The sequence below is a fragment of the Enhydra lutris genome, unplaced genomic scaffold (assembly GCF_002288905.1).
Source record: "Enhydra lutris kenyoni isolate GAN:26980312 unplaced genomic scaffold, ASM228890v2 scaffoldscaffold27, whole genome shotgun sequence".
In the NCBI taxonomy this organism is placed as follows: Eukaryota; Metazoa; Chordata; class Mammalia; order Carnivora; family Mustelidae; genus Enhydra; species Enhydra lutris.
In genome coordinates, this window is record NW_019154111.1 from 14,269,156 (window position 1) to 14,296,497 (window position 27,342).

The 27,342-nt window shown below is 39.7% G+C and overlaps 1 protein-coding gene across 1 annotated transcript in view; it reads right to left on the reverse strand.

Moving 5' to 3' along the window:
* Positions 1–27,342, reverse strand: part of LOC111152030 (staphylococcal nuclease and tudor domain containing 1) — a 413,353-nt gene that overhangs the window by 216,777 nt on the left and 169,234 nt on the right. Inside the window, exon 12 of the mRNA XM_022510305.1 lies at positions 13,561–13,661. Within this exon, the coding sequence (XP_022366013.1) occupies positions 13,561–13,661 (101 nt within the window). The remainder of the gene's footprint in view (positions 1–13,560; positions 13,662–27,342) is intronic.

A 27,342-nucleotide genomic window follows, 5' to 3' on the forward strand; every position in this document is an offset into this window, starting at 1 on the left:
GGAGTCTACTTCAAACCCCTCCCTCCCCCACCCTACCCATGCTTGCCCTCCTCCCCTGCTTGTTCTCTCAAATAAATAAAATCTAATAAAAAAAGAAAAGGAACAAATATGGGTACCTCGATTTTCAATATGGGGCACCACTGTTTTTTTTTAACTGCCCTGGGTGATTCTGTCATGTAATTTTGAAGAAAAGTACCCAGACAGAAAGGTTCAACTAATGAATTCTCTTTTTCCGAATTTCAAGAGCCCAAGAGTAACCTAACGTAACTTAAGGCCCCCAGAATTATAAATGTGTTAAAGAACCTGGCACTCCCCAAAGCACAAGAATCTAAGAATTGTGGGTAAGCAAAGACCAACTTCTGGAAGTGGTTCGGAAACAGCAAATTCATTCCTATTGGTTCAATTTAGGCCACAGAGAGACAAGTGAGAGGTTGCGAGAGCAATCAGAGAGAAGATTCTTCAGTCATCATCTTTGTCTCTTCAGAATGGAACTGCCAGTTGCCATGAGGCATTTTCTAGGCAGCTGTGATGAGCCCCCTCCAACATTAGGCATCACTTGGGGAGGGGGGAGCTCTCCGCCTCTCAGGGGAATAAGGGACAAATAAGCAAACTCGTGGCCATTATGACAAAACCAGGCCTACATACCCAGTTTATTATTAGCTTGACATTAAACACCACTTAAAAACAAAACAAAACCATGCGCCCACACAAACACACACCCCACGACAGAAAATTACATAATGGCATCTGGAATGATCTGCTCTGACAGTGAAAGTAGAGCCAGCCAAATCACAGAGGTCTAGTGAAGACCAAAATGGGCATGAGGTAGCCCTGGAAAGTCATTTTCAAGTCCTCTATATAAACTATGGCAGATGTTAAGACACATAAACAATGCTTTGTTTAGGGGAAGAAGTCCAAAATAATACTCTAGATTCTAGAAGGTTGTCACGCAGCTCTGAGAAATACCAAGTCATTATTAAGTAGAAGAGTAACTCTATGTTTGTTTAGCAAACCCAATCATTCTAGAGAAGTTAGAAGAAAATTATCTTGGCACAGGTTGCTTCTTAGGGTGGAAGCTCAAGAAAAGTTTTGTCATATGGGTCAGAAAGAAAAAAAGGGCCCAGTTAAGAATTCCACTACCTGTCCTGTTACAGTTTACAGTCCACAACCCAGTGGGCAGGCACCACAGGAACAGGAGAGCGAGGTTCTTATTCCCCAGAAGCCATTAGCAACTGGACCAAGCTCAACATCAGTGTGGCTGTGGTTTAGAATATGTAACTGCTTTAGACTTAACTGCTTTCAGAATCTCTGCAAGTAAAAGCTCGAGAAGTGAGTCTCCACTTACAAAACTAAGTCAAAACCAAACTGTCTTCTGGTGGTCAACATTTTTCTCTAAGAATTAGAAGACGAAGTACTTTTTCATGAACTGATTCGTAGCTATAATATAAGCAACAAATGAGCCCCACAAAAAGGCTAAGGATTTTGAAATTCCTTCTTCTCTCCTACTCTTTGGGGAGGGCAGGGTTATTCTGGTTCCTGGCTTTGAAACACAGTAAACCACTACAGGGCCTTTGTGGTCAACCCTCACTCAATGGTCTGATCTCTCCATAGCCACAGGCTGTGCTAAGTGGCAAGTGAAGGAACAGTTGCAGAGGGAGTTTTCTGAGAAAGTGGTGACAAGAATAAATGCTCTGTATAGCTGCTTCTTAAAGAAAAAAAGTGATTTTGCAATCAATGCCAACATGATTGGGGGCAGGGGCTGGCAAAGAAGAGATGGTCTAACAATGATCTAACAAGTACAACAGAATTCCCCTTGCTGTTGACCTAATATGTGATGGTTTATATATCACAATTTTAACATAATAGAAACTTACATTAAAGCAAAAGTCTGCTGAGTCACAGTTGATATGTTAAGCAGACGTATCAGAAATCTAAAAGGCTCCATGTAAAACCCACACTGGGAATTTGATAGAAGACAGTCCCAAGTTTCCTTTACCTGTTAGGAAGTGCATGCTGTTATTAAACATCTCCAAATTCTATCATACACATTGACTTCAAAGGTCCAACTACTTCCTCTCTCCAAGTTCTATCTGTTGTAAACACATTTTTACTGATGGCACAAAAATTCACATCACAACAGAGGGCATCACAACAGAGAGGGTGATTCAGTAAGTTCCACAAAATACAACTTCCAGTAGAGCTCTTCATGTGTGCAGGCACAGAATAGCACTTTCTAAAACACTAAACGTTAGGAGCCCTCTGCCTTTTCAACCACTTCAGATATGGAGATAGGCAGGTCACTAACCACAGCACTGGATCCAGACAGGGTGCTTGCTAGCACACCTCTTGCTTTGAAAGACTTTTTTTTTTTTTTTAAAGTAGTTCCATGCCTACTGTGAAGACCACTGTGGGGCTTGAACACAGGATCCTGAGATCAAGATCTGAGCAGAGATCAAGAGTCGGACGCTTAACCGAGTAAGCCATCCAAGTGCCCCAAGATGTTTTCAATAATTACTTTTAATAAGGGATAAATTGTATGTGCATTAAACTCCTTGAAACATGAAAACTTACTTATGAATACCACTTGTACCGGTATGCAAGTACTTATCAATCATTACTGTATTAACATAGTACACTTTTAAGATTTAGAGGAGGGACGCCTGGATGGCTCAGTTGGTTTGGCGTCTGCCTTCGGCTCAGGTCATGATCCTGGGGTCCTGGGATGAAGCCCTACATGGGGTTCTCTGCTCAGTGGGGAGCCTGCTTCTCCCTCTCCCTTTGCCTGCCACTCTGCCCACCTGTGCTCTGTCAGATAAATAAATAAAATCTTAAAAAAAAAAAGATTTAGAGGAAAAACGATATAATATAAAAAAAAGATATAAGTTAGCCATGATGGTAATATTTTTTTTTAAAGTTGGGTATTCATCCTTTCTTTTTTTTTTTTTAAGATTTTATTTATTTATTTGACAGAGAGAGATCACAAGTAGGCAGAGAGAGAGAGAGAGAGAGAGAGAGAGAGAGAGAGGAGGAAGCAGGCTCTCTGCCGATCAGAGAGCCCAATGCGGGACTCGATCCCAGAACCCTGAGATCATGACCTGAGCTGAAGGCAGAGGCTTAAGCCACTGAGCCACCCAGGCGCCCATCATCATGGTAATTTTTAAGAAGGTGAGAGAAGAGATAAATCCAACTGAAGGGCCTGGCATGGAACAATAAGATGGACTACTAAAGGGGCACCTGGGTGGCTCAGTTGGTTGAGTGTCTGACTCTTGATTTCAGTTCAGGTCACGATCTTGGGGTCCTGGGGTTGGCCCCACATCAAGCTCCGTGCTCTATGGGGAGTCTGCTTGTCTCCCTTTCCCTCTGCCCCTCCCCTACCTCTCTATTATAAATAAGTAAATCTTTTTAAAAAATGGACTACTACAAAATCTAAGCCATAATCCAATGAGGAATTTTGTTTTGTTTTTTAATTAACCTATGGGCAACTACTACGTACCAGGCATTCCTTATATTTTATTTAAGCTAATACTTAGAACATTCTGTGAGGTAGCAGTTTATCACTGGATTAGCTTAGCCAGGAAGAGTGTGAAGACTAAGAAGAGGATGAAATGTAAAAACATTCAATAAAAAGTCCTTAAAAAAAAAAAAAAAAAAAAAAGAAGTTTGAGTGGGGAAAAAAAAAAAGCCAGAAGTGTGTGAAAGAGGATAAAGAAAAGAAAGGACAAGGGAAGCCTAACTGACTTAGTCAGTGGAGCATGCGATTCTTGATCTAGGGGTCATGAGTTCAAGCCCCATGTTGGGTACAGAGATTATTCCAATAAGTAATAAATGAACTTTAAAAAGAGAGAGAGAGAAAGGACAGAAGTCACTAAATATGACATTACATCAATGGTGACCAGCCAAGTTCAGAGGCTTGGAGCTGATGTGAGAACTTGACTGTGAGATCTTAGTACATATACTGAACATTTAAATGCCTTAGTACATTTATTTCTCACAACCACTCAATGAGGTGTGAGATTATTATATCTAAATTACATACGAAAAAACTAAGGCCCAAGACTGCACAGCTGTCTGGGAGCAGGGCTGCAGTTTTACTTCACATCTGTTCATCTGTTCATCTGTTCATCTCTAAGCCAACAACAACTTGCCTTAGACTTCATGTCAACACTTGGCCAAGTAGTCAATTTTCCTGTTCCCAGATTCAAATCTTAAGAAATAACCAGCACTCAAAAGGAATACCCCCCACATAAAAGCTATTACACTAGCATGATTAAACAATGGATAATTTCCCTTTATTTCCTAAATTTTTGAAAACATTACAATTTTTTGTGGTTTTATTTATATATTTTTATGATGTTCAGTTAGCCAACATATAGTACATCATTAGTTTTTGATGTAGTGTTCAATGAGTCATTAGTTGCATATACAATTTTTTATTACTTAGAAAAAAAAATCAGTTCACTCAGTATGAACTGGAGCAAATCCCCTGTAGAGCAGCATCACGACTGGGAGACAGCAGAATCTACAAAAACTCCATTCCTATTTACCTTACCATTTTGTACTGTGCTGGCCATGGGAACTGTAAAGAGAAAGGTGCTGAGAAATGGCATATAAAAGACATAGAACTTTTGCTTATTGGTAACCATGTCAAATGTGCCGTCTCCTTATCACATCAATTGCATTATCCAAAAGAATAAAGAAAGAATGCTTCAGGGAGGTCAGAATGGCAGACTGAGAACTTATGTCCACATGACATCCTTTATAAGGTCCCACTGAAATGACAGAAAAGACAGATATGGACAAGAATAGAGCCCTAATGGTGCTACAAAACAAGAAAGTATGTTACCAGCCTATCAGAAAGTTTGCACAAATTCTGAAAGACAGAAAGCAGATGGGATCTGATTGGTGGAGTATTGGCAGTGCCTCAAGGGCCTTTATTGACAAAATACAAAGCACCACAGCGAGAAGGCTTTGGGAACATCATTTGAGTAATTAATCAGAACCCACATTCAAAAGAGCTGGATTAGCCAGCCTCTTTCCTGCCCCTATGATTCCCCACAAAATTATTAAGAGCAGAGGGTTCTGACCCTTGGCAAATACCCAAGAAATAATCTCCCAGCAAGCATAGGCATTTCTTCTATCACATACCATTTGTGTTCTTGAACAGTTCACATTCTATAAAACCACTCGAAATCCCCAAAACAAACAGGGCTTGAGAAGAATAACTGGATTATGTGTAGACTACTTAAACTCTATGGAACTTTCTAGCCCAAGTGCTAGCAAAAACAACCTTAATAAAAACAGGGGTACAGTTAAACCTCTACTGGCAGAGAAGCCGTCAATCATAGGGCTCCCATGCTTTCTCTTCCTTCTAGGGGGGCTTAGTTTCTACTAGAGACAATTTTAATCAAAATATAAAATCCAACTCAGACTGTAGTCTTCTTCATTAATCCACTATTTAAATACTGGAGGAAGTGTCTTCACAGCTTTTTCAAATACCCTAGCAGGGTGCTACTGAGGTTAACCAAGCAGAAAGCAGAAAGACACTTAAGTAGTCATGACTTACACTAAAGGAAGTCACTGCAGTAGATTTCTCAACTTCACATTCTGAGATTTTTCTAAGTCTCTCTATTGCGAAAGCTCTCCCTTTAATTGGGAGAAGGCTTACTTACCGATTCGATATTTTAAAGTATCTGAGAATATCGTTTCTAAACCAACATGACTTCAACATTATGCCAGTGAGATTCCCCAGATGACCAAGGTCATGTATAGGACAATTCATGATTATAGAACAGAGGGTAGGTGATTTAACCAGGGAAGGACCTTAGAGGGAGGCTCTGTAAGAAACACAGAGGCACAGCATTTTAGACCAAGTCAGATAATCACATCACATCCCCTTCTCACTCCACCCCAATGACAGTGACAGTTTTAGTGGGGTCTGAAATTTGCCTTCTTCCTCCGTGTTTCAGGCACCCTACAAAGAAGGCTGCCTCTGATACTCCCTGCTCACCTATGCCCTGTCATGACAGAGACATCTTGGGGAGGCAGGCATACACAACCACATAGGGACACCATCCAACCCCAACCTGGTCCTTCCTTCATATATATAAATCAAGGTTCCCCAAATATCTGAGGATTTATGAAAGAAAAGAAACAAAATAAACAGAACATGGGGGATAATTGAGTGGAAGAGGGTTTTTAAATTTTAAATACTATTCTCAGACAGAGGAAGTATTATATTTGTGGAGTAGGAACAGGAGGCTATTAAAACACTTGAACAAAAAATTTATGTATGAGTGCTGAAATAAAAAGCAATTAAAATGGGCTAGATTGAGAGAATCACCTCTGTGAATTTCACAGCAGAAGAAATCATTTCATTTCAGAACTACCAATACACTCCTAAAGCTTAACACAGTGCTTAGTACACACCAGGCATTTTATGACTACTTGATAAATGAACTAATGAGTAAGTGAATGAATGAGATGAGTGAATAAGAGAGTGAGAATGAATGAAAATGACTCAATATGCATGGCTGGCTGGTGAAGCAAACTGAAAAATAAAGTTGAAGACAGCTCCTTTATGTGGAACAAAAATGCAAAGGCAGTCTTAAAAAAAAAAAAAAGAAAAAAAAAGGAAGAAAATTTACAGAGATTCAAAGCATAAGGTACAATACCAACAGAATTTCTAGAGTCAGAGGCAAAAGCGAAAGACAATAATTCAAGAACTAATAGAAAAAAAAAATCCAAGATGACTGTTCAGCCCATTGAGTATGCAGCAAAAAAGGACACACCTAGAAATATTTTAATAAATTTTCAGAAAACCGAAGATAAACAGAAAATTGTAAAATCTTCCAGAGTCAGAAAAAAAAAATTGTTAAAAAATAGAAATGTAAGGGAATGGAGATCGAATTCTCATAAACACTAGTGAAGCAACAGAACAACAGGCCTTCACCGTTCTTGGGAAAATAATTTTGAAGCTAGAATTTCATAGAGAAACTAACAATCAAGATTATAGGCAAAATGAAGACATTTTCAGATATGCAGAAATTCAGAAGCTTTACCACCCACACATGTAAAATCCAGGTTCTTCACCAAATCTAAAGGAAATACCACAAAAAGACTGAACTGAGATACAAGTGGCAGGTGCATATGAAGAAGAACAAAATGGGGGCACCTCGGTGGCTTAGTTGGTTAAGCATCTGACTGAGTTCAAGCCCCAAGTTGAGCTCCACACCCAGCGTGGAGCCTACTTAAAAAACAACAACAAAAAAAGAAGTACAAAATGGAGAAAGAGACAGACATACACACAGAGAGAAAACCACATAAAGGGAATTAATTTAACATTTCTCTGGGGATAAAACAACATAGAATTTCTGTTTCTGTAGGTCTTCTCACTCCATCATACTAGGTCCAACAGTAACTTAGAACTGCTATGGTGTGGGGTGGAGGGTAAAATTTTGGGTTAAACTTACAAGTAAAGCTTAGAAGACAATTACACTGACAGAGGAGTAATGTAATAAATCTTGAAATAGAAGAAAAACTTTTTACTACTTTGAGAGCAAAAGAGAGTGTGTGCAGGGGTAGGGGGTGCAGAGGGAGAGAATCTCAAGCTGACTCCCAGCTGAGTGTGGAACCAGATGGCGGGATGGGTGCAATCTCATGACCCTGAGATCATGACCTGGGCCGAAATCGAAAGTTGGACACTTAACCAACTGAGCCACCCAGGCGCTCTGAAAGAAAAACTTTTTTTTTTTTTTTTTTTTTAAGATTTTATTTATTTGACAGAGAGAGATCACAAGCAGGCAGAGAGGCAGGCAGAGAGAGAGGAGGAAGCAGGCTCCCCACTGAGCAGAGAGCCCGATGCGGGGCTCGATCCCAGGACCCTAAGATCATGACCTGAGCCGAAGGCAGCAGCTTAACCCACTGAGCCACCCAGGAGCCCCTGGAAGAAAAACTTTTAAAAGGAAGGAGAAGTCTGAAAAAGGTAGCATTCTAACTTTCTAATCTTTCAGAGAGGAAAATATTCAATAAAGTTAATCAGAAACAATAAACTGAACTTTGTAAAGTTCACTAATGGTAAAACTTAATATAACAAAATTGGGGGTTAAAGGAAGAAATAGTGAAAACATTCAAAAATATTCATCTTTCATATAAGGAAGCTAAAAGATACAATTCATAGTTAAACATTTTTAAATTAGTAGTATTAATATATAAAGCTGTAAGGATAACTGTCCAAAAATTAAAATGCAGACATGGCTGAGAAGTGAGCATCTATGTTTCCATGGGAGCATCTGTGGGAAGCAATGGTCCAGTCGGTGACATTAATAATGTCTCCGTACTTCCTCAGATGCTAAAAGAGCATCTTCAGGATACTGTAGGCAGCTCTAAGTAAGAACACTAGGTCCAGAAAATTGGGTTTCAAGAGGCCACTTTCTTCCTATGTTTAGCTTGGAAGTGAGATACTAGTATGTTTTAAAATTTAAAAACTTGAGAGACAGGAGGTTTGGCCTGATTGTGAAAGCCTTAAAGCTACAGAAAAACACTCAAGCCAGAAAAACTGAGGATCGTAGGACACTTATTCCTACTGTGGCAGAGAAAAACCAAACGAGGATTCAAAAAGGATTATTCTAGAAGAAGGACTAGACCTGACTTCAAGCTTCAGTCACTTTTAGAAGACTTTAGGAAAGAAGTATTCCTGCAAACTGGAACTAAAGAAAAAGAAAAAAGAAGCAGAAGTCTCATTCCTTGCAAGTGTGATTGTCTGGTTTAGATAAATATAATACAAGACAAGCTCTATCTATTAAGAATCTAGAGAGACACAAAGAAAGTTTAAAAGGATGGCTTTGAGGCTACTGGATGATTGTCATTAGAACAAAGAGGTAATGAAGATGTCCCAAGTCCAAAAGATCTTTGACAATACCTCTGGGAACAAGGCCCCATACTAGTATGGGCATCAAGGCAGCAGACAGCAAAAGGGCAAGGCAGAAAAGCAGTAGAGGGAAACATGGTTTAAAAAAGAATGTTAAGGGGGGAAAAAATCACCCCCCCCAATAGGACATTGTACAAAAACAGGCATTTTCTAATTGTTCCTATCCTACAGTTTAATCTCTATGCCATTTACTTCCCCAGAACAGGTCATGTCAATGGTCTCCTACCATGGTGAAATACTTCACATGAGAAACACTGGGAAAATATCTTAAGTGATACTGTATCTGCTGGATCTGTTAGAATTTTCCGAGGCTAGAGTGGCGCTAAGTGTGAATGTGAGTATGTGAGGTTTAACCCTCAAGTTGTATTTTTTAGGTGCCTCCTTATAAATGTGAGCAAATTTTCACACCTTTCTTTAAAAAGGTGACATGCAGAAAGAGTGAGCAACCAGTTAATACATTATAATATGGGTTTGCCAAATTGGAGCTCCAAGTAATTGGGAAGTCCAGCAGAAGAAAAGGTCACCCCAGAAAAATCTCACTCTTCAAGAAGGCTCTGACAATAAAGAAAGAACGAGATTTTAATCACTGAAGCTAATTACATAGAAGACTAAATCACAAGAAGAATTATTTAAGTGTCTTAAATACAATAAAAAGTAATTAACAGGAAGCGCCATCTTGACAGCTTCATGTCACAAACCAAGCCTAAAAGGCTCAGCTAATTCCCAGCCCGGGAGCCAGAGAATGAGAAACAACTCTAAGTTTGATCTTTTTATTTTTTATTTAAACTGTTTTGATTAACAGATAACAACTCTTGCCAACTCTAGAGTGAAGTTAATCAAGAAAAAAATTTTAATCTATTAGAAGAATGATGAACCTCGTTTTCATTGATTCTCTAGAGGGCAAGAGACAGGAACAGAAGACTGTCACACAAGAGGTGCCTCACAGAGATCCTGTGACTCAACTCCCTCCCCTACACACCAAAAAGAAAAACAGAAGGACTAGACTGAACCCTAACTGAGGACAGAGCCAATTCACACACTTTGACACGTGAAATACACCAAAAAATCTGCTCTGAAATAACTGCAAGAGACTCTACCTCATCCGCCTCCCCCGCCTGGTTAGCCTGTGGTCAGCAGCTCAAGAGAAGCTCCCGCGCAGCCAGAGGAGCCCAGCTGATCTCAACAACAGGAAAGCCTCTAGATGCTGTAACAGCCTGTATTTTGGTATACAAGCCTACAGAGGACGATAGGCATAATTTGGATTAGATGACTTCTTAATTCTACATTTCTACAAGCTTGAACACAGACGGCCTTTCACAGAGCTGATGCATTACTAAAGGAGCTCTCCAAAATGACCTTCCCTGAACTGACCTGTACATCCTAGGATTTCACCCGATGCTGGTCCGAGGGACTGAGGGCCACCAGACCTGTGCACTTCTGTCCCAACCTGCTGAGCCATTTGTTTCTGTCCTCATAACTATTTATACTGGTTGTGCTTGTTATTTTGTACCCCATCAAATATTTTTATTAATAACTGAAATATAAGTACACACAAAAAAGTGTGTTTATGAAAACAGATGAATACTTCTAAAAGGTTTAATAAGATGAATGGCTTTAAAATGGCTGCGAAATAAATGAGGGGGATGTAAATCACAGACATCTAGGGTTTCATAATTAGTATTTTTAAGTACTCATTCTAAAAGGGAAGTTATGCAACTTATCAGGTTATCAAATGGTTGATCTACTTTGCCCCCATCAAAGATTTGGAAATATATGTACATTTTTATGTTTAAAATGAAATGAAAATATTTTAGATTAAAAAAAAATCCCTTCTCTAGACAATGTTTTTGAATAACTAACCATTGCACCCAGAAAGAAGGCTGTTAGTATATCTAAATTCTATTAGCTGAGTATTTGAATGTTATTTATTCATACAACTTTTTTATAATATTATTTGGAATGATTTGCAAAAGGACAGAAAATTCAGAAGAATAAAAACAAAATCAAGGCAAAGGGAAAAGTAAAGAGAAGCTATGAGTAGGAATAGAACATAAAAAGCGTAAGAAGGGGACGCCTGGGTGGCTCAGTTGGTTGGACGACTGCCTTCGGCTCAGGTCATGATCCCGGAGTCCCGGGATCGAGTCCCGCATCGGGCTCCCAGCTCCATGGGGAGTCTGCTTCTCCCTCTGACCTTCTCCTCGCTCATGCTCTCTCTCACTGCCTCTCTCTCAAAAAAAAAAAAAAAAAAGCGTAAGAAGCATTAAAAGGTTCATCTTCCAGAAACACCCTGTCCTTGGCAAGGATGTCCCAATAACCAAGCAAAAAGGGAAAACTATCCAATACAATTTCTCCAGTACTGATTACATAATAATAAAATCAGGGATCAATAGAAACAACTGTCCCAGTATTCCCTGTTATGCTTCACAAAAGGATGCAATATAATAAACAAATAATTCAAAAACCTACTGAAACTCCAGCCATATGTTGAATACTGAGACTACAACAGGGAATACAAGTGACAAAAATCCCTATCTTTAGGGAGCTTACGGTCCAATGAGAGTTTGTCTCAAAAGTATCCATAAATCTCAGTTATTTCTCCTGAAGGCAGCCTAGCAGTTGCTTCACACAGTTTAGTAGAAACAACTCTGTGAAAAAACTCATCACGCTTCCCAGGCACCTTGCTAGGCTGGTCTAATCAAGGGGACAATTTAGGTATCTGGAAGAATCGATATATTGGTAAATACTTTGGTAAATCATACCAAAATAATACTTCTTATAATCCAGTTGTAACAACTGAGAGGTAGAGAGAGGTCAAGGTTACCACCTCTGACATGAACCTCTGACATGAAGTACAGATTGCCTATGCTGTCAGTTAAGACCCATCAACTTGTGTTAACCAACCAAACTGAAAAAATGATTGATACCTTCTTATGAAGGCTAGAGAATCTGACCAAAACCTTGGCTGCACAGAGAGCCACCTAACCTCTGCAGAAAGGATTGCTAGTCTGAAGGAGTAATCTCCATAAAAGCCAAGATCAACACAGTAGAAAACTCAAGGTTCCATGGCATGGAGCATGCCCACAAGACCCTACTATGGAATTTTTAAATGAGCTGTTTCAAACTGTCCTATAAAAAGAGAAATCTCTGCAACACACTCAGATTATGCAAATTTTAAGCAGTGTGAGTTTACTTAGTTATTTCAGTGGTAACTAAATGAAATAACCTACTCTGGTGGATTGTCAAACATGGGTGGAAACATCTTACAAAAATAAAGATGTGGATTTTTACAGTACTGACACTTGTTTTTTACTACTATTAGATAGCAGGAGCAGGTATTTACTGACAGGACTCCTTGTTTGTGTCAGTTAAAATTTTAATACACAGGAACACTAACTTCCCAGCTCTCCGTAATAGAATAGCATGCATCTAGCTCCTGAGTAGTGCAAAGTGGGAATAATCATTCGTGCAACTTATACAGACAGAAAAATGACCAAAATATGTCCTAGTCCCTCCCATGTCAAAAATATTAACTGATTTGTCAAGATTTTGCTTCTAATAAAGCGTGTCACTTGTGATGGTGTTAAGGTAGTGACAACAAAAGCCTGTATTGAGTTCCTCTCCACGAAGTCTGACTGTTGTGTGAGCAGTAAGGTTTATATAAATACAGGAGTGCTAACAGTGACCAAAAATAGTTATTGCCGAAGTGTGACAGTGCGAATGAACAGGAAAGGTTCTTCTTTGGTACGAGAGCTTCTGGAAGGTAAATTAGCTGCTAGAGCCTCTCTTTCCTTTCAGAGGCACACAGCAGCTTAGAGGGGTTTCTCCTATGGGCTCCATTGTACTTTCAGTAAGACAATCCCTGTTTTGATGGGAAACCTATTCTTTTCTTCCCCTCCACTATGCTCCCTTAAAAGAGAAGAAAAATACCAGTTTGGTAACAAACAGCATTTAAGATTGTTAACTAGAAATGGAAAGAATGATCATGCTGGTATATTTTACACAGAGTAAGAACTGCTACTGGGGACTGACTGACTGTTTTAATATTCATTGTGGAAGCATGGCCCAGCGGGCTGCAGGCTTCCTCCTTCCCCTGTCAGATACCTCCCTTGAAAGACTGTTCATCAACCAAGTTCCCAAGGGACTCTGGAATAGAACAGGATATAGCCAGTATAAAAGAGAAAGGCCCCATCATCTATTGACAACATACATCCATACACAGAAAATATCCAACGAACTGAATCCTTCTCCCCCTGCCCCCACCTTTTTTCGTGTGTGTGTGTATGTGTGTGTGTGTCTATAATGCAACTTCCTAAATTAATGTGCAGATAATTCTTCCACCTAATGTTGGATAGTACCTAGGGCCTGACAATAAATGGCATTATTAATAGTAATAATGTATGCTACATAGTGCCAAGCACACAGAGCCCAATAAATCTTAAACAATAATGAAAGAATATGATTAGCTAATGAATGATTATAAAATGCTTTGCAAATATAAAGTGCTACACAGACATAATAATTAAGAAGCACTGTGTTAAGAGCAACAGAAAGCAAATCAGGGAGAAAAGAAGGGAGAGACGTGACTGAGGACAACTTGCAGCTCTGGCTGAGTCCCTGCCGGCCAGAACACTCACATTCCTCCAATGGTGACAGTGGCACATGTCCGCTCTGAAAAGGCAGGCACCGTCTCTGTGGCTGGGCTGGCCGGTCTAATGTAGTCCACAGTCACATTGACCTGCAAATAAAGAATCATGGGAGTTAAGGTTGAGAGTCTACAACACAGCTCACTAGCAGCTACATGTGCCTGCCCAGTTGTGAAAGATCACCTCACCCAGTTGGATTTTCTGAGCCGAACATTTTAAAAAATGAAAGCCGAAAGACAGCTGAACCCCAGACTGGGAAAAAGTATCTGCTAACATCTTATCTGACAGAGGACTATTCACCAAAATATGCAAAGAAGACTTAAAATTCAACAGTAAGAAAATGGACAACTGATTTAAAAATGGGCTGAAGACCTGGACATCTCACCAAAGAAGGCCTTCAGAGGGCGACGATGTTCTCCATCGTGTATCACTGGGGAAAGAGAAATTACAAAACTACCGCGCTACAACTATGCTGGGGTGGTCCACGTCTAAACGCGGACAACAAACGCTGGCGTGGGTGTGCGGCAGCAAGGACTCTCATTCATTGTTAGTGTGAATGCAAAACAGCGCAGCTACTTTCAAAGCCAGTTTCGTGGTTTCTTATAAAACTGAACATATTCTACCATACGTGCCTCGGTATTTATCCAAATGAGCGAAACTTATGTCTATACAAAAACCTGGATAAGCATGTTTACAGCGTCTTTACTCATAACTGCTGAAATTTGGAAGCAACTAAATTGTCCTTCAGCAGATGAACATACAAACACACTGTGGTATATCCAGACAATGGAGTATTATTCAGCACCAGAAAGAAATGAGGGGGCGCCTAGGTGGCTCAGTCGTTAGGCGTCTGCCATCGCCTCAGGTCATGATCCCAGGGTTCAGGGATCGAGCCCTGCATCAGGCTCCCTGCTCAGTGGGAAGTCTGCTTCTCCCTCTCCCACTCCTCCTGCTTGTGTTCCCTCTCTCACTGTCGTATAAATAAACTTTAAAAAAAATAAAAAAAACAAACAAACCAGAAGAAATGAGCTCTCATGCCATAAAAAGACATAGAGGAACCTTAAACGCCTATTGCTAAGAGAAAGAAGCCAACCTGAAAAAAAGGGACATATTGTATGGTTCCAATTATGTGACATTCTGGAAGAGGCAAAATTATAAAGAATGAGATCAGCAGTTGCTGAGGGTCAGGGGAAAGAGAGATGAACAGCAAAAGCACAGGGGATTTTTAGGGCAGTGAAACTATTCTGTTATCAGACAATAATGATGGACACATGCCATTACACATTTCTCAAAACTCAGAGAACACAGAACACTGAGAGTGAACCCATTTAACTATGGACTTTAAGTGGTGATCTATCAATGTAGGTTCATCAATTATAACAAATGTACCACCCTGGTAGGGGCTGGTGACAGTGGGGGAGGCTGTGCTTGTGAGGAATGAGGGCATAAATGGGAATTCTCCACTTTCTGTTCAATTTTGCTATGAACCTAAAACTGCTCTAAAAATTTAAAAGACTGATACCAAAAGAGAAAGACAAATGGCCGGACATTTAAGGTCCCACGGATATTACACTTGACAGAAAAGAGGTTGGCAATATTCCTGCAGGACTCCTAGATAACATTATGTAGAGCAGTTCTTTAACCTTTTCAGACTCCTTTGAAGATCTGTTTTTTAAAAATATGAAATGCCTCTACAGAAAAACTGCATGTTATTTCAGTCTACCATAACTTTTCCAGAACCAAGTTAAGAAACATCAAGGAAAACAAACAAGATGACAGTCACAAGGATGCTCGGGACTGGTATCACAGTACATAAATAAAACGACACAGCTAACCACATCCAGTGCCAGTACAGTTGAAGGTAGGAAGTTTGGAGAAAAATAACAACTACTGAATGGGCCAGAAAAACTTTAAATTTCAAATGAAGAAAGGATAGGTGTACAAATAGGTTAGGAAGCTAGGAACCTAAAATGAGAAAGTTGTCGAATCCTAATATACAATATAAGGAGACGGGCATACCGAACAATGAGCTTTCTTTATGAAAACATTTAAGAAGGAACAAGTATATAGTATCCATTAATAAACATGCAGTGTCTGTTTTACAGAATTAAGGTATATGGCTGGTTTTGGCCATGGCCAAGGCTTACATATCTGCATGGAAGAAAATACACTAGATCAAGCATCCTGAAGCCATCCTCATAGTCAAAGTCTAGAATCTCGTTTTCTAAACATGTCTTTAGTTCCCACTGATCAGCTTAAAGACAGCATATTGAATAGACATCAAGTTCAGCCACAGTGCTGGTGAGCATGATTAAAATCCTTTCAAACTGCCTGTTCCTCAAAAACTCATTTTAAAAATGAATACAGAAATTTTGAAAAGGACAGCTGCCTCAAAATTCGGACTGTCAGATCACTCATTTGAACACTCCATCTAATCACGGTTTAAAAGCAACAGGGAGCCGTATCACAGAAAAAGCCAGTTAAGGACTGAAGGTAAGGTAAATTATGAGAGAAGTACTGACAAAACACAACAAGACAGACCAGAAGAAAATATACAGAAGACCCTTAAAGTCAGATATATACAATGAAATTGTTGCTAGGTCTCATCGACTTGTCTAAAGCTAAGGAGATGGGTACCTTTGAGGGATATGATCAGACTAGGAGCAGGGATGAGATTTAACAACTAGGCCCTCCTTCAGTAAGGTTTTAATAGTTTCCCCTGTATGCAGCCAAAGTTAATACAGGCCAAAGACAGAGCAAGGAAATAGAAGGGCTACAAACAGAAGCACAGCTGACTCAAATTCCTAGGAGAGGAAAAGCCTATCCCCAACTTACCTGCAGTGACACATCCTGGAACTCTGTACCCTGGCAAGGCCCTACAACTAACTTATAGAAGCAGGAAGAGAGCCAGGAGAGCACATGGAAATCTGTTTAAGTTATGGCAAAATCACACAGGAAACTGGCAGTGTACAGGGGCTAAACCTCAAGGGTGCCCACACCATGGAATGTAAAGGAATTTAGGGCTAAGTTTAAAAAGGGCATAGCCACAGAATATGGTGGACTGGGGGCATTTGGTGTGAAGCCAAAGATTATGTGGAACTGAGGAAAGAGGTCCACATATCTGTGCTCTCACCTGATCCAGCTCAAACCCACAGTTCTACTCCAATGGAAACATTCTTCCTTGCTTAAAAATAAACTATGAATCTCAAGGTTACCTTGCACCTGCTAATACCAAGCCTCTACCTCAGCAGACAGGAGAGTAGGATAGTAGCTCTTCAGTGCAAATACACTGCACAGAGTAACATTAGCTCTTACACAGAGAGCATTAGTTCATCCAGAAGGCCAAGTGAGTAATGGTGGCGATGATGATGGTGGTGGTGGTGGGTGGGTAATGATAATTAACAAAAATGAATACATGACCATCCTCCAGTTCAGAAGGCCAAAAGACACCCTATTCCAAAACTGATTTTCAAGAAAATAAGTGGAAAGACCAAACAAACAAAACTTCCATTTTCACTAACCTAAAGAATCAGTTACATTCATCTCCCAGTTAATTTCTTCCTTTATCTAGGAAAATAACTGAAAGTAAGAGATTTAAAAAGAGCTCTCTGAGGAGGGAACATTATTAAAGTAAACCTCAAATACAAATGAGGCCCTGAGAACAGCCCAAAGCCAAGACACACACCTGCAGGCAGCCATGACAAACCAAGAATTAAAGTCATTGTACAATCAGCATTTATGTCCCTCTCCTGTGGATTCTGAGATCTGTTTCTCTACCTTGCAGCCATCTCTAGATACTCATCACTGACTTATCACTTAAAAAAGAGCCACAATTTAAACAGTTTCAATTAAAACTGTAAATCTTAGCAAGGTCTTTGAATAACTGATAACTAGTTTTGTGCTTATGGGTTGCGTACATACGGAATGGCAGGAATTAAAAAGTAGCAGTTGATGCAGATAGGTTCCTCATTTATCAAGCAAAGATACTCCTGGAAATGTTTAGTATACAAGTATTTTACATGTATATAACACAAAGACAGGGCCTGATCTCTGATCTCTCTTTACAGCAATGAACCCAAGGAGCCCTGGACTGTTGCTTGGTTCCACTTGTCATTCTCTCACAGAAGAGTCACATCCCATCTTTGGGTCTCACTTTTTCACCTGGAAAATTTAGAGCACTAGACTAGAATTTTACAGTATCACTAAACTCTCGAATTCCAAGACAGCCATATATGGCGTAATATATGGCATTTTCTTAAGCCTCTGTAATTTCTACCTTACATTTACAATATACTGGAATACACAGATTGTAAGCTCCAGGAAAAGGCAGGTCATGCCTTTTACTAACACTGTCGTCACAGGGCCTGTACAGGAGTAGCTGGGTACACTGTAAATACCTGTTGCATGTAACCAGGAGCCCTTTCAGACATAAAATCCTGAAGGACATCTTTGAAATGAGAAGGATCAATTTTGAGAACTACTTTGTCAAGCTGTTGACCTTTCCACTGTTTTATATGACAAAAATGTATTTATTTAAAAGAGAGGGGAGAAGAGTATTTTGAAATCATGATAAAATTTTAATCACAGCCATTCCTGTAATAGGTTGAACAAGCAAAATACATGTAATTTCCTGTATTATTTGTTTCTCAAACACATTTTCAGAGAAAAAAAAAGGGTAGAGGGCAATCTAATTTGATCCATCTTTGGTCCATTAGATTGTAGAGTATTCCTTTCAAGGACCTTGCAGAGAAATGAAGATGAAAACTTAAGACCAAATTTATATCAAATCTCTTACAAAGCATGGAAGCAATTTAGTTCAACAGAATAGCTTTAGGCCACACCTAAAGAATTGTGAGCTTCTATGGATGGATATTCTTCATCCAACTGATCTCTCAAAAAGCAAAACTACCAAAGAACTTCATAGACTTTATGGTAGTGATGATAATGAAATGACGAAATGACAAAATCTGAACCGTGTATAAAGGACAAGGAAGGGAGGAAAAAACAACTGCATATCCACAATATTTCCAGGTCACAGCCTGAGTTTAGTATTAATATAACTAGGGCTGTTATGTAAGGCTATTTTGCATAAGCATCATATAATCCCACCCACTATTCCACATGGCCAATCATAAATTCACTAGGAGCTGTAATAAATACCCTGCCTCTGGAAATCAGCTTTTAAATGATCCATCACTCTCATGACAGAATCTCCAGGTAGTTATGAAAAGCTTCTGTGTACCCCCAGAAAAGCCAACATCGCCGTCTGGGAAACCCAGAAGACAAAAGTAAGTAGAACAAACTATTTTACGCAGCTTAAATAAGAGCATGGACTCGAGCCCACCAGGCTGCAAGGTTTAGTTCCCAGAAATTCTACATAAGAGCTGTGCGAGCTTCGATAAGTTACCTAACTCCTCTGTGCTTCAGTTTAACATGGGTAACTCTGCCCATCTCACAGTTATAGGAAGAAATGCATTAATATACACAAGGCATTTAGAACAGAGCCAGACTCAGAGTAAGCTCTATGTGCCAGTTATATTTAGATAAACATGCACTGATTTTCTTAGAGAGCCGGGCACAAAGTTAGTACTAAATAAGTGTATGTGAGATAAATAAGTACATGAATACATACATATATGCAAAAATAAGATGCATGTTGACTTAAATCATTAGACTACTGAAATCATTAGGTAGAAAGACTCAATTAAATACACTTTTCTCCTTAAGGAGCCAGAGCAAACAAGAATATGTACTTCATACATATTCATCCCAACTAAGAGATAAGTGGGGCTTATTTTAAAGAATGATACACTATTTAGTATTTATTTATACTTTTTCTAGATTAATTTCGTAGGTACTAGTTATTCAAGATTTTATTTACCAAAGATAATTAAAGCAGAGTGTGGGAATAATCTCAATTAATAGGTTAACTAAAGATACTTCAAGAGGATACTCCTTGCCTTACTAAATCAGGAAGACAATGAACAAAGAGACCAAGTCTCCACTTACCTGGACAAAACAGGACCTTCCAGAATACTCCTCAATATTTATGTATGCTTAATCTTTCTTCTCTGCTAAAAAGCACCTTACATATTAATTTAAAAATATATACATCGCATATTTTTACATTTTCAAACAAATCTTAATTACCCATTCACCTAGATACAGGATGAGCTTCAAAACAACTGCTGAGGAGGGGCCGCTTGGTCCTGCTTCTGGGCATGTGCTAAGCTTACCTCCTAGCCAAGCCAGCTAAGCTTACCTCCCAGCCAAGCCAGCTACTCAGATACAAGCCTCGTGGAGCCACTCAACCCCCACAACAGGACATCACACGTATCTCCCCCTAGACAGCATGGGGTCACAGGAAGACCATGAGTCACAAATGAGAGCAACATATGACATTCATATTTTCTAGTAGCAACATTGAAAAGGGAAAAACAGATGAAATTATTTTTAGTCTTTCTTATTTAACTAAAATTGCCAACAAATAACCAACATGAGAAAGATACTGAGATTATTTTTCCTTTGATACAAAGTCGCTGAAATTGGTGGGCATGCTGTGGGTCTAGCACGTCTCCATCCAGACCGCGCACCTTTTAAGTGCTTGGGAGCCACCTGCTGCTCTCGTCACCACCTGGGACTGCGCACACCCAGACTCTACCTTCCGGCACAAGAGTCTTAGCGTCATCCTCTCTTATAGGAGCCTACCTATTGTGATTCTAACTTTCTCCATTTCTTCCTGGGAGCTTCTGCTATCTTCTCTTAAGAATTCCCTGTAAACACTCTGAAACCAAATAGGAATAAACATCTTATGAAAAACCAGGTATGAAAAATAAAAAAGTTTATCCTTCATTATCTTAAAAAAAAATATATGGGGGTGCCTGGGTGGCTCAGTGAGTTAAGCCTCTGCCTTTAGCTCAGGTCATGATCTCAGAGTCCTGGGATCAAGCCCTGCATCAGGCTCTCTGCTCAGCGGGGAGCCTGCTTCCCCCTCTCTCTCTGCCTGCCTCTCTACCTACTTGTGATCTCTCTCTCTCTGTCAAATAAATAAATAAAATCTTTAAAAAAAAAAAATGTTACTGGACTTGACCAGAAAGCTTTGGAATTTTCAGTTCCTAAAAACAATTTTGGATGTGAGACTAAATTTGTACAAAGGGAAAAAAAAAATCCTTTAATTTAAGACTATCACTGTAAAATATATTCTGTTCTGTATTTGATGAAGATACTTTTCAATCACTTCTACCATTCCAATGGCCAAGTTTTATTTATTCTTGATTTGCTGACATAATTCTAGAATTCTTTACCTTAGGAGTTAGAATTTATTCTACTGGATGGATGGTGACTAGAAACTCGGGTTAAGGAAATACATACTTTCGTAGTGGTGATGAATACTTCTGCTGAGTACTGATTGTTATTATTAGAAAGAAATTGAGCAATTGGTGGATGTGAACTATTTATTTTTATAACCACAATCAAAAAGCTGAAATTTATGTTTCATTAGGATATCACGGAGCTCAGATCTGTCTTAAAACAATTTTTACAGAAGGCCAAACCGGGGAACCTAAGCAATTTTACAGATAATGGACAAAAAATTATACACCTACACTGCAAAGATAAGGAAACAAATGAATCCTCCCTTCTTACTTCTCCAATCCAGCCTTGCTGTACTGTGTAAACCCCCCACCCAACTTTGAAATCACTGTAATTAGGTGCTAAGGCTGGTTGTTTATTCACATATATTTATGTTGCTCTCACCCATCTATAACCACCCTTCCCAACTCCCCCAGAGTCAGAACTATTCTGAGCATATTCTAGTTCCATCAATGGAATGTTAACCCATAGTGCTTACAAACCTCTATAAGCACAAAGGCAAGGAGCATTTTTATTTGACATATTTCTGACAAAATGAACTCCTTACCCCCCACCACCTTGCTGGATGGGCAGATGCTTTTATCTGTTTTGAGAGGAAAGGTAGAAATCCAGCTTAACACAGGGCCTGTGGAGATGCTGACAGTCTCTACTAACATTAAGCATTCGTTTAAGTGGACATCACTACTTCCTGATAAACATTCAGTTTGGTAAATATTTAATTAAAAGCATACACAGGCATGAGATCCACAAATACATGTGAAACCTTTTATATAAGGACCCATTAGAGACTGGCAAAGATTGCTAGAAGTAGTGACTTGACAACCGTAACATTAAAATGGTCTCAAAATAGTCCTTAGTTTATGTATGAGGTAAATAATGGCACATATACAGTTTCGAAAACACAGCTCTGACAACTGAAAATATTTCAAGTAAATCTGATAAGGATCACAGAAAAACAGAGACCACTATATGAAAATAACCGCATAGCTGCCAGTATTTTCATTAATCCTCTAGAATCTTCAGTCCTTACTGAAGAGTATATAAAAAGTATAATCTGTGTTTGCATGAATGCTCCATCATCTTATTCATTACCATATTATGGTGTGACTCATCCCAATACCTAATTATAATAGTGAGGCCCCACAAGTAATACTGGAAACTGCCCCTTGTGTCTCCCATATGGTCCTTCTTACTCCTCATCAGAGCTGCCATCTCCCACTGCTTTCCTCCAGAGGATGGAAGTTGAGCGAGGGTCTTTTTTTCTCCCCTGTACAAGTGTCAGTCACAGGCATCTGTATCCAAAATTTCCAAGGTCAGCAGCAGTCAGGGGAAATTAAATCATTTCATCCAGAACTCTCCCTGGAGGAGTTCCAGCCACACAAGCAGCACAAATACACAGAGATCCTTATGTCTTTGTGTAGAATACACACAATGTCACTCAGCCTTTAAAACAACAGCAGTCATAAAACGGAGAGGCTCCGGGATATGAAGAAAGAGGATTTGCTTAATGGCATCTGAGAAGAAGAATTACTGGGGGAAAGGGGGATATTATTAAGACATGGATAAAAACAAAAATTATATTTTCTCTACAAATATCTGCCAGTCTATGAAGAAAATGTCTCCTCTCACCAAAAGGCCAAATAGGGGAACTTAAGCAATAAGGTGGGGTCTAACATATTCACCTTGTCAAGAGTTCCAATAAATCCTTATTGCTCTGGGGGCCAGGTGTTGCTTGGGTGAGCAAAGCCAGTAGAGAAAAGCCATCCTGCATTCACTACAGTTCAAAACACACCCATTTCTCCAGCATGCCCATGAGCTGGCATTTAGAAGTCACTCAGACAAAGGGAATATATATTCAGGTAAATTAACTAAAGGGGTGAACTGGATTAAAAGAAGTGTATCATCATGATCTCTAAGGAGAATTAGGAAGAAACATATAGTAGTTCTTAAGGAATGTCTGCCAATGGCACAAAGAAAAATAGCCAAAGGATATAGCTCTTCTGTACTTATATAAATTATTCTTGGTTTTGATGCAAAGAAAAGACTGCAAGATAAACAGATGTTAACATCATAGGTCTTTCTTCCTTTAGATAGATCACCCTCTCCCTGTATTTCACAGAGAAGACAGAGGCCTACTAAATGAAACGAAGTTCCTTGATCAAAGGCACAGCGTGCACACAGCAGTAACACCTAAGGTCAATGCCTGAAACTACACACAGAGCCTGATCAAAGACCATCCTACACTGCATCTGTGTGTCCACCTCCAAATCCAGGTCTTTTGACTTGTATGCAGCCACTGTTTAAAAAATCAAAACAAAAAAAAACCCCAAAAAGCAAAAAGCAAAACAACAAAAAACAGTTTATATGCATACAGTCAACTCCCCACCCCACAAATACATATTTGGAAACCAGGTGAACATAGAAATGGATGATAAGCCCAGGTCAAAGGCATTACTTGCACACCTAATGGCCTAAATTCATGCAACTGAGCTCTAGACAGCTATATGGAGAAGTCTTCTCCGAGACTCCTGGTCCCCAGTCTCCACTGCTAACCCTTCAGACACAGGAAGCAGAAAAATTGTTTAGATTCTTCAAAAAAAATAAAGAATAAAAAACAGAACTACCATAAGAACCAGCAATTCTACTTCCGGGTATCTTCAATGGAAGGAGCACCTGGGTGGTGCAGTTAAGGGTCTGACTCTTGGTTTGGACTCAGGTGGTGATCTCGGGGTCGTGGGATGGCTCCCCACTCAGCGTGAGGTCTGCTTAAGTTTCTCTTCCTGCCTCTTCCTCTGCCCCTCCCACCCCGCTCCGTACACACACTCTTCTTCTCTCTCTCTGTAAAAAATAAATAAATCATAAAAAAAAAAAAAGGACAGAAAGCAGGGCCTCAGAAATATTTGTATCCCATGTTCACAGCAGCATTACTCACAATAACCAAAAAGTGGAAGCAACCAAAATGTTCACTAATGGATAAATGGATAAACAAAAAGTGGTGTATGTCGTATATACATGCAATAGGATACCATGGCCTTAAAAAGGAAGGACACTGACACATGCTATTAGTTGGACGAACCTCAAGGACATTATACTAAGTGAAATAAGCCAGTCACAAAAAGAAATACTGCATGAGTCCATTTACATAGGGTATCTAGAGTAGTCAAACTCAAAGAAATAAAGCAGAATGGAGGCTGCTAGGCGGCTAGAGCGAGGAGGGAATGGGGAAATGCTGTTAAATGGGTGAACCACTTCAGTTGTGCAAGATGGAAGAGTTCTGGAGTTTAGTAGTGCTGAGTTATGCAATCACTTGGTACACTTAAAAATGGTTGTGATCATACATTTTTGTGATGGGCATTTTACCACAATTAAAAACATGTTTTTTGTTTGGTTTTTTGCTTAGGATTTTCTACCCACGCACATTCCATTAGGCAGTAACCTAGCAGCAGCAGCCAGGTAAAGGTCAGACAACTCTTATCTCACACCTAGCCAACTCCAGAATCTCAAGAGGATACTCCCATCACATTCCCAGAAAACAGATGTTTACCCAAAGGCAATAATAATGAGGAGTTATGCCCAATAACCCACTGAAATAAAGGACCAGTCTCAGGCAGTGGTGGATGACAAATTATTCCACCCTTCTCAGGATATGAAATACCTTTATGTATTTTTCTGCTTTCTAAACAGAAGAGTGAATTCAAGCTACATGTCTAGGTACCACAAGTCTAACTAAATGTTGCCTGCTTCACCATTTCTCAGCAGCAGTCATAGAGTAAGACAGAGTAATCTACAGCTCATTGACTTCCTATAAAACTGTCAAATAATTTTGGATGTGTTGGTTGTGGTTGGACACATTTCCTCCAGGAGGAATAGACCTCTCTTAGAGATATGAAAGTGTAGATCTAGATTTGGGGTGGAAATTTCATTGCGTCCCACCATAATTTTTCCATCCCCCATCTGATTCTCCAGTTGAATCTAATCACTACTGCCCGTGCTTTTATCTAATGAGCCTTCAACTTCATGTGCTTCTCTAAGCGCTATTTTCCCACTGTTGGCAGAAATTGGTACAATATCTTTGGAGGTCAAATTGACAACTGTACCAACACTTAATATGTAGATGTCCTTTGACCCAGCAATTTCACTTTAAGGAATTTAGTCTATAGAAACAAAGATGTATGTGCAAGGACTCTGTCCTTTGCATTCATGGTAGTTTAGCACAAAAGCATCATTACAAGTTGTGATCTATCTCTCATAGCAGCCCACGAGTTCCATGTTGGTAGTGGCCATGGCTCTTTTTTTCCACCAGTGTATTACCAGCACTTCTCAGTAAACATCGCATGGCTGTTGAAAACAAGGGAGATCTACGCACTCTGTTTTGGAAACATGGCCAAATAAAAAAGCAAATGTGTAATGGTACATATAATACAATCCTATTTGGGGAAATTCAGGACACAGAAAGATAATCCCGAGGAACATACCCAACGAACTGTAGGAATATATGTACAATTATAGGGTACATTCAGTTCTTTTTACTACCCATGAATTTCCAAGATTAAAATTTGTAAGTTACATTTCGAAGAGGAAAAATAAGATTAAAGTTAAGGGAAAAAATGGCTAGTTGCAATAAAAATATAAAAAAGAGAACGTGTACCTTTATTCAGAGCAACAACAACAAACTAGCCTGCTCAAACCAGACACCTTCATGCTGAATACATATTTACATCACACTAGTTCCCAGGCTGTGGCCAGTGTCACCATTTGGTAGTGTCTGCCAACCAATAAGAATTATGCAGGGCAGGCTAAACACTGTTAGAAGGACACAATCATGAGGGCTTCCGGGTGCCCAGTGGTGTACTGTTTCCATGGCAGGTGGGCATCGCTATCTGCAAATGAACTGCCAATCTCACTGTGAGCTGGTAATGATGCTGCTGCCACCACCTGCCTGCCATATGTTTTCTCTACCTGTCACGTAACAGGGAACTGCATTTTGGCGTGCTGGTCACTGACAAGTCTGACACTACTGGTCTATGTTTGTTATATCTAGCTGCAGCCCTTCAGGTAGCTGAGGAACAGTGGATGAAAGATACAAAATATTACTCTACTGACCATTCACTAAGCCCCAGTATTTTGCAGCAAGCTAACCTGCTGTTCTTTCTTTATTCTAAGGCCAACAGTTAGTAATGTCTGAAGGGCTGTGCCCCATCCCCAATTCATGCCCTGATCCTGTATCCCACTGGTAGAGCAGACAAGGAGGACAGATTTCCCACTGCAACAAACTGACTTCATTCTGTCTCCCTAAATCATCACAGAATAGTCAATAAAGCCTGATGTCAACCCATGGGGTTTCCTTTTTTAGTATAATGTACTGTCCAGATCAGCGAAGGCCGTGACATCATGAGCCAAGAACTGGTGGTAATGGACCACTGTCTCATAGCAGCAAATAATCTGAAGATAATCAAATACGGTAAAATATGTTTGGTGTGCCAATAAACTGCCACCAGTCACTGCCCTACTACACCTCTAACTCATACATTCCAGTCTGTATCTAACAGAGAATCTCAAAATACAAGGCTTGCTAGCTATACCTAGGCAACAATCTAGTAACTAGTTTCCAAAAAGGAGAGCCAGAGATTTTCAAAACCAAGTTTAGGTAACACATAGTGAACATACAAATGGAATCAATCACACGTTAACCAAGTGTCTTGCATTCCCATTAAAAATGGGAACTTAAAGGTGATTATCCAACAGCACTTTCATGAATTATCAAGTCACTGTGCAAGTATGTATTTCCCTTAATGAGGGGACTCCTCATACATTTCAAGGGCCGCCCCTACTATCCATTACTTAACTCACTGGGTAAAATGTCAACCAGCAATAGCATCAAGAAACAAATACCAAGTGCTTCTCGTCATTCATTCAGCAGCCATTCCACCAACAGAGAGATGTACCCTTTCATCTGAGATAAAATTTACATAAAATTCACCAGTGTAACCATTTGATTTTATTTTTAAGATTTTATTTATTTATTTGACAGAGGGAGATCACAAGTAGGCAGAGAGAGAGGGGAAAGCAGGCTCCCCGCTGAGCAGAGAGCCCAGATGTGGGGCTCGATCCCAGGACCCTGAGATCATGACCTGAGCCGAAGGCAGAGGCTTAACCCACTGAGCCACCCAGGCGCGCCCCCAGTGTAACCATTTTAAAGTATACGAGTTCAGTGGGTTTTAGTATATTCACAACTCTGTAAACCATCACCATTATCTAATTCCAGAACACTTTCATCACCCAAAAAGAAATCCTCTATACATTAAGTAGTCACTCCTCGTTCCCTCCTTCCCCTAGCTCCTGGGAAACGTTAATCTACTATCTCCTTGTGTCTGCCTATTCTGGACATTTCACATAAATGGA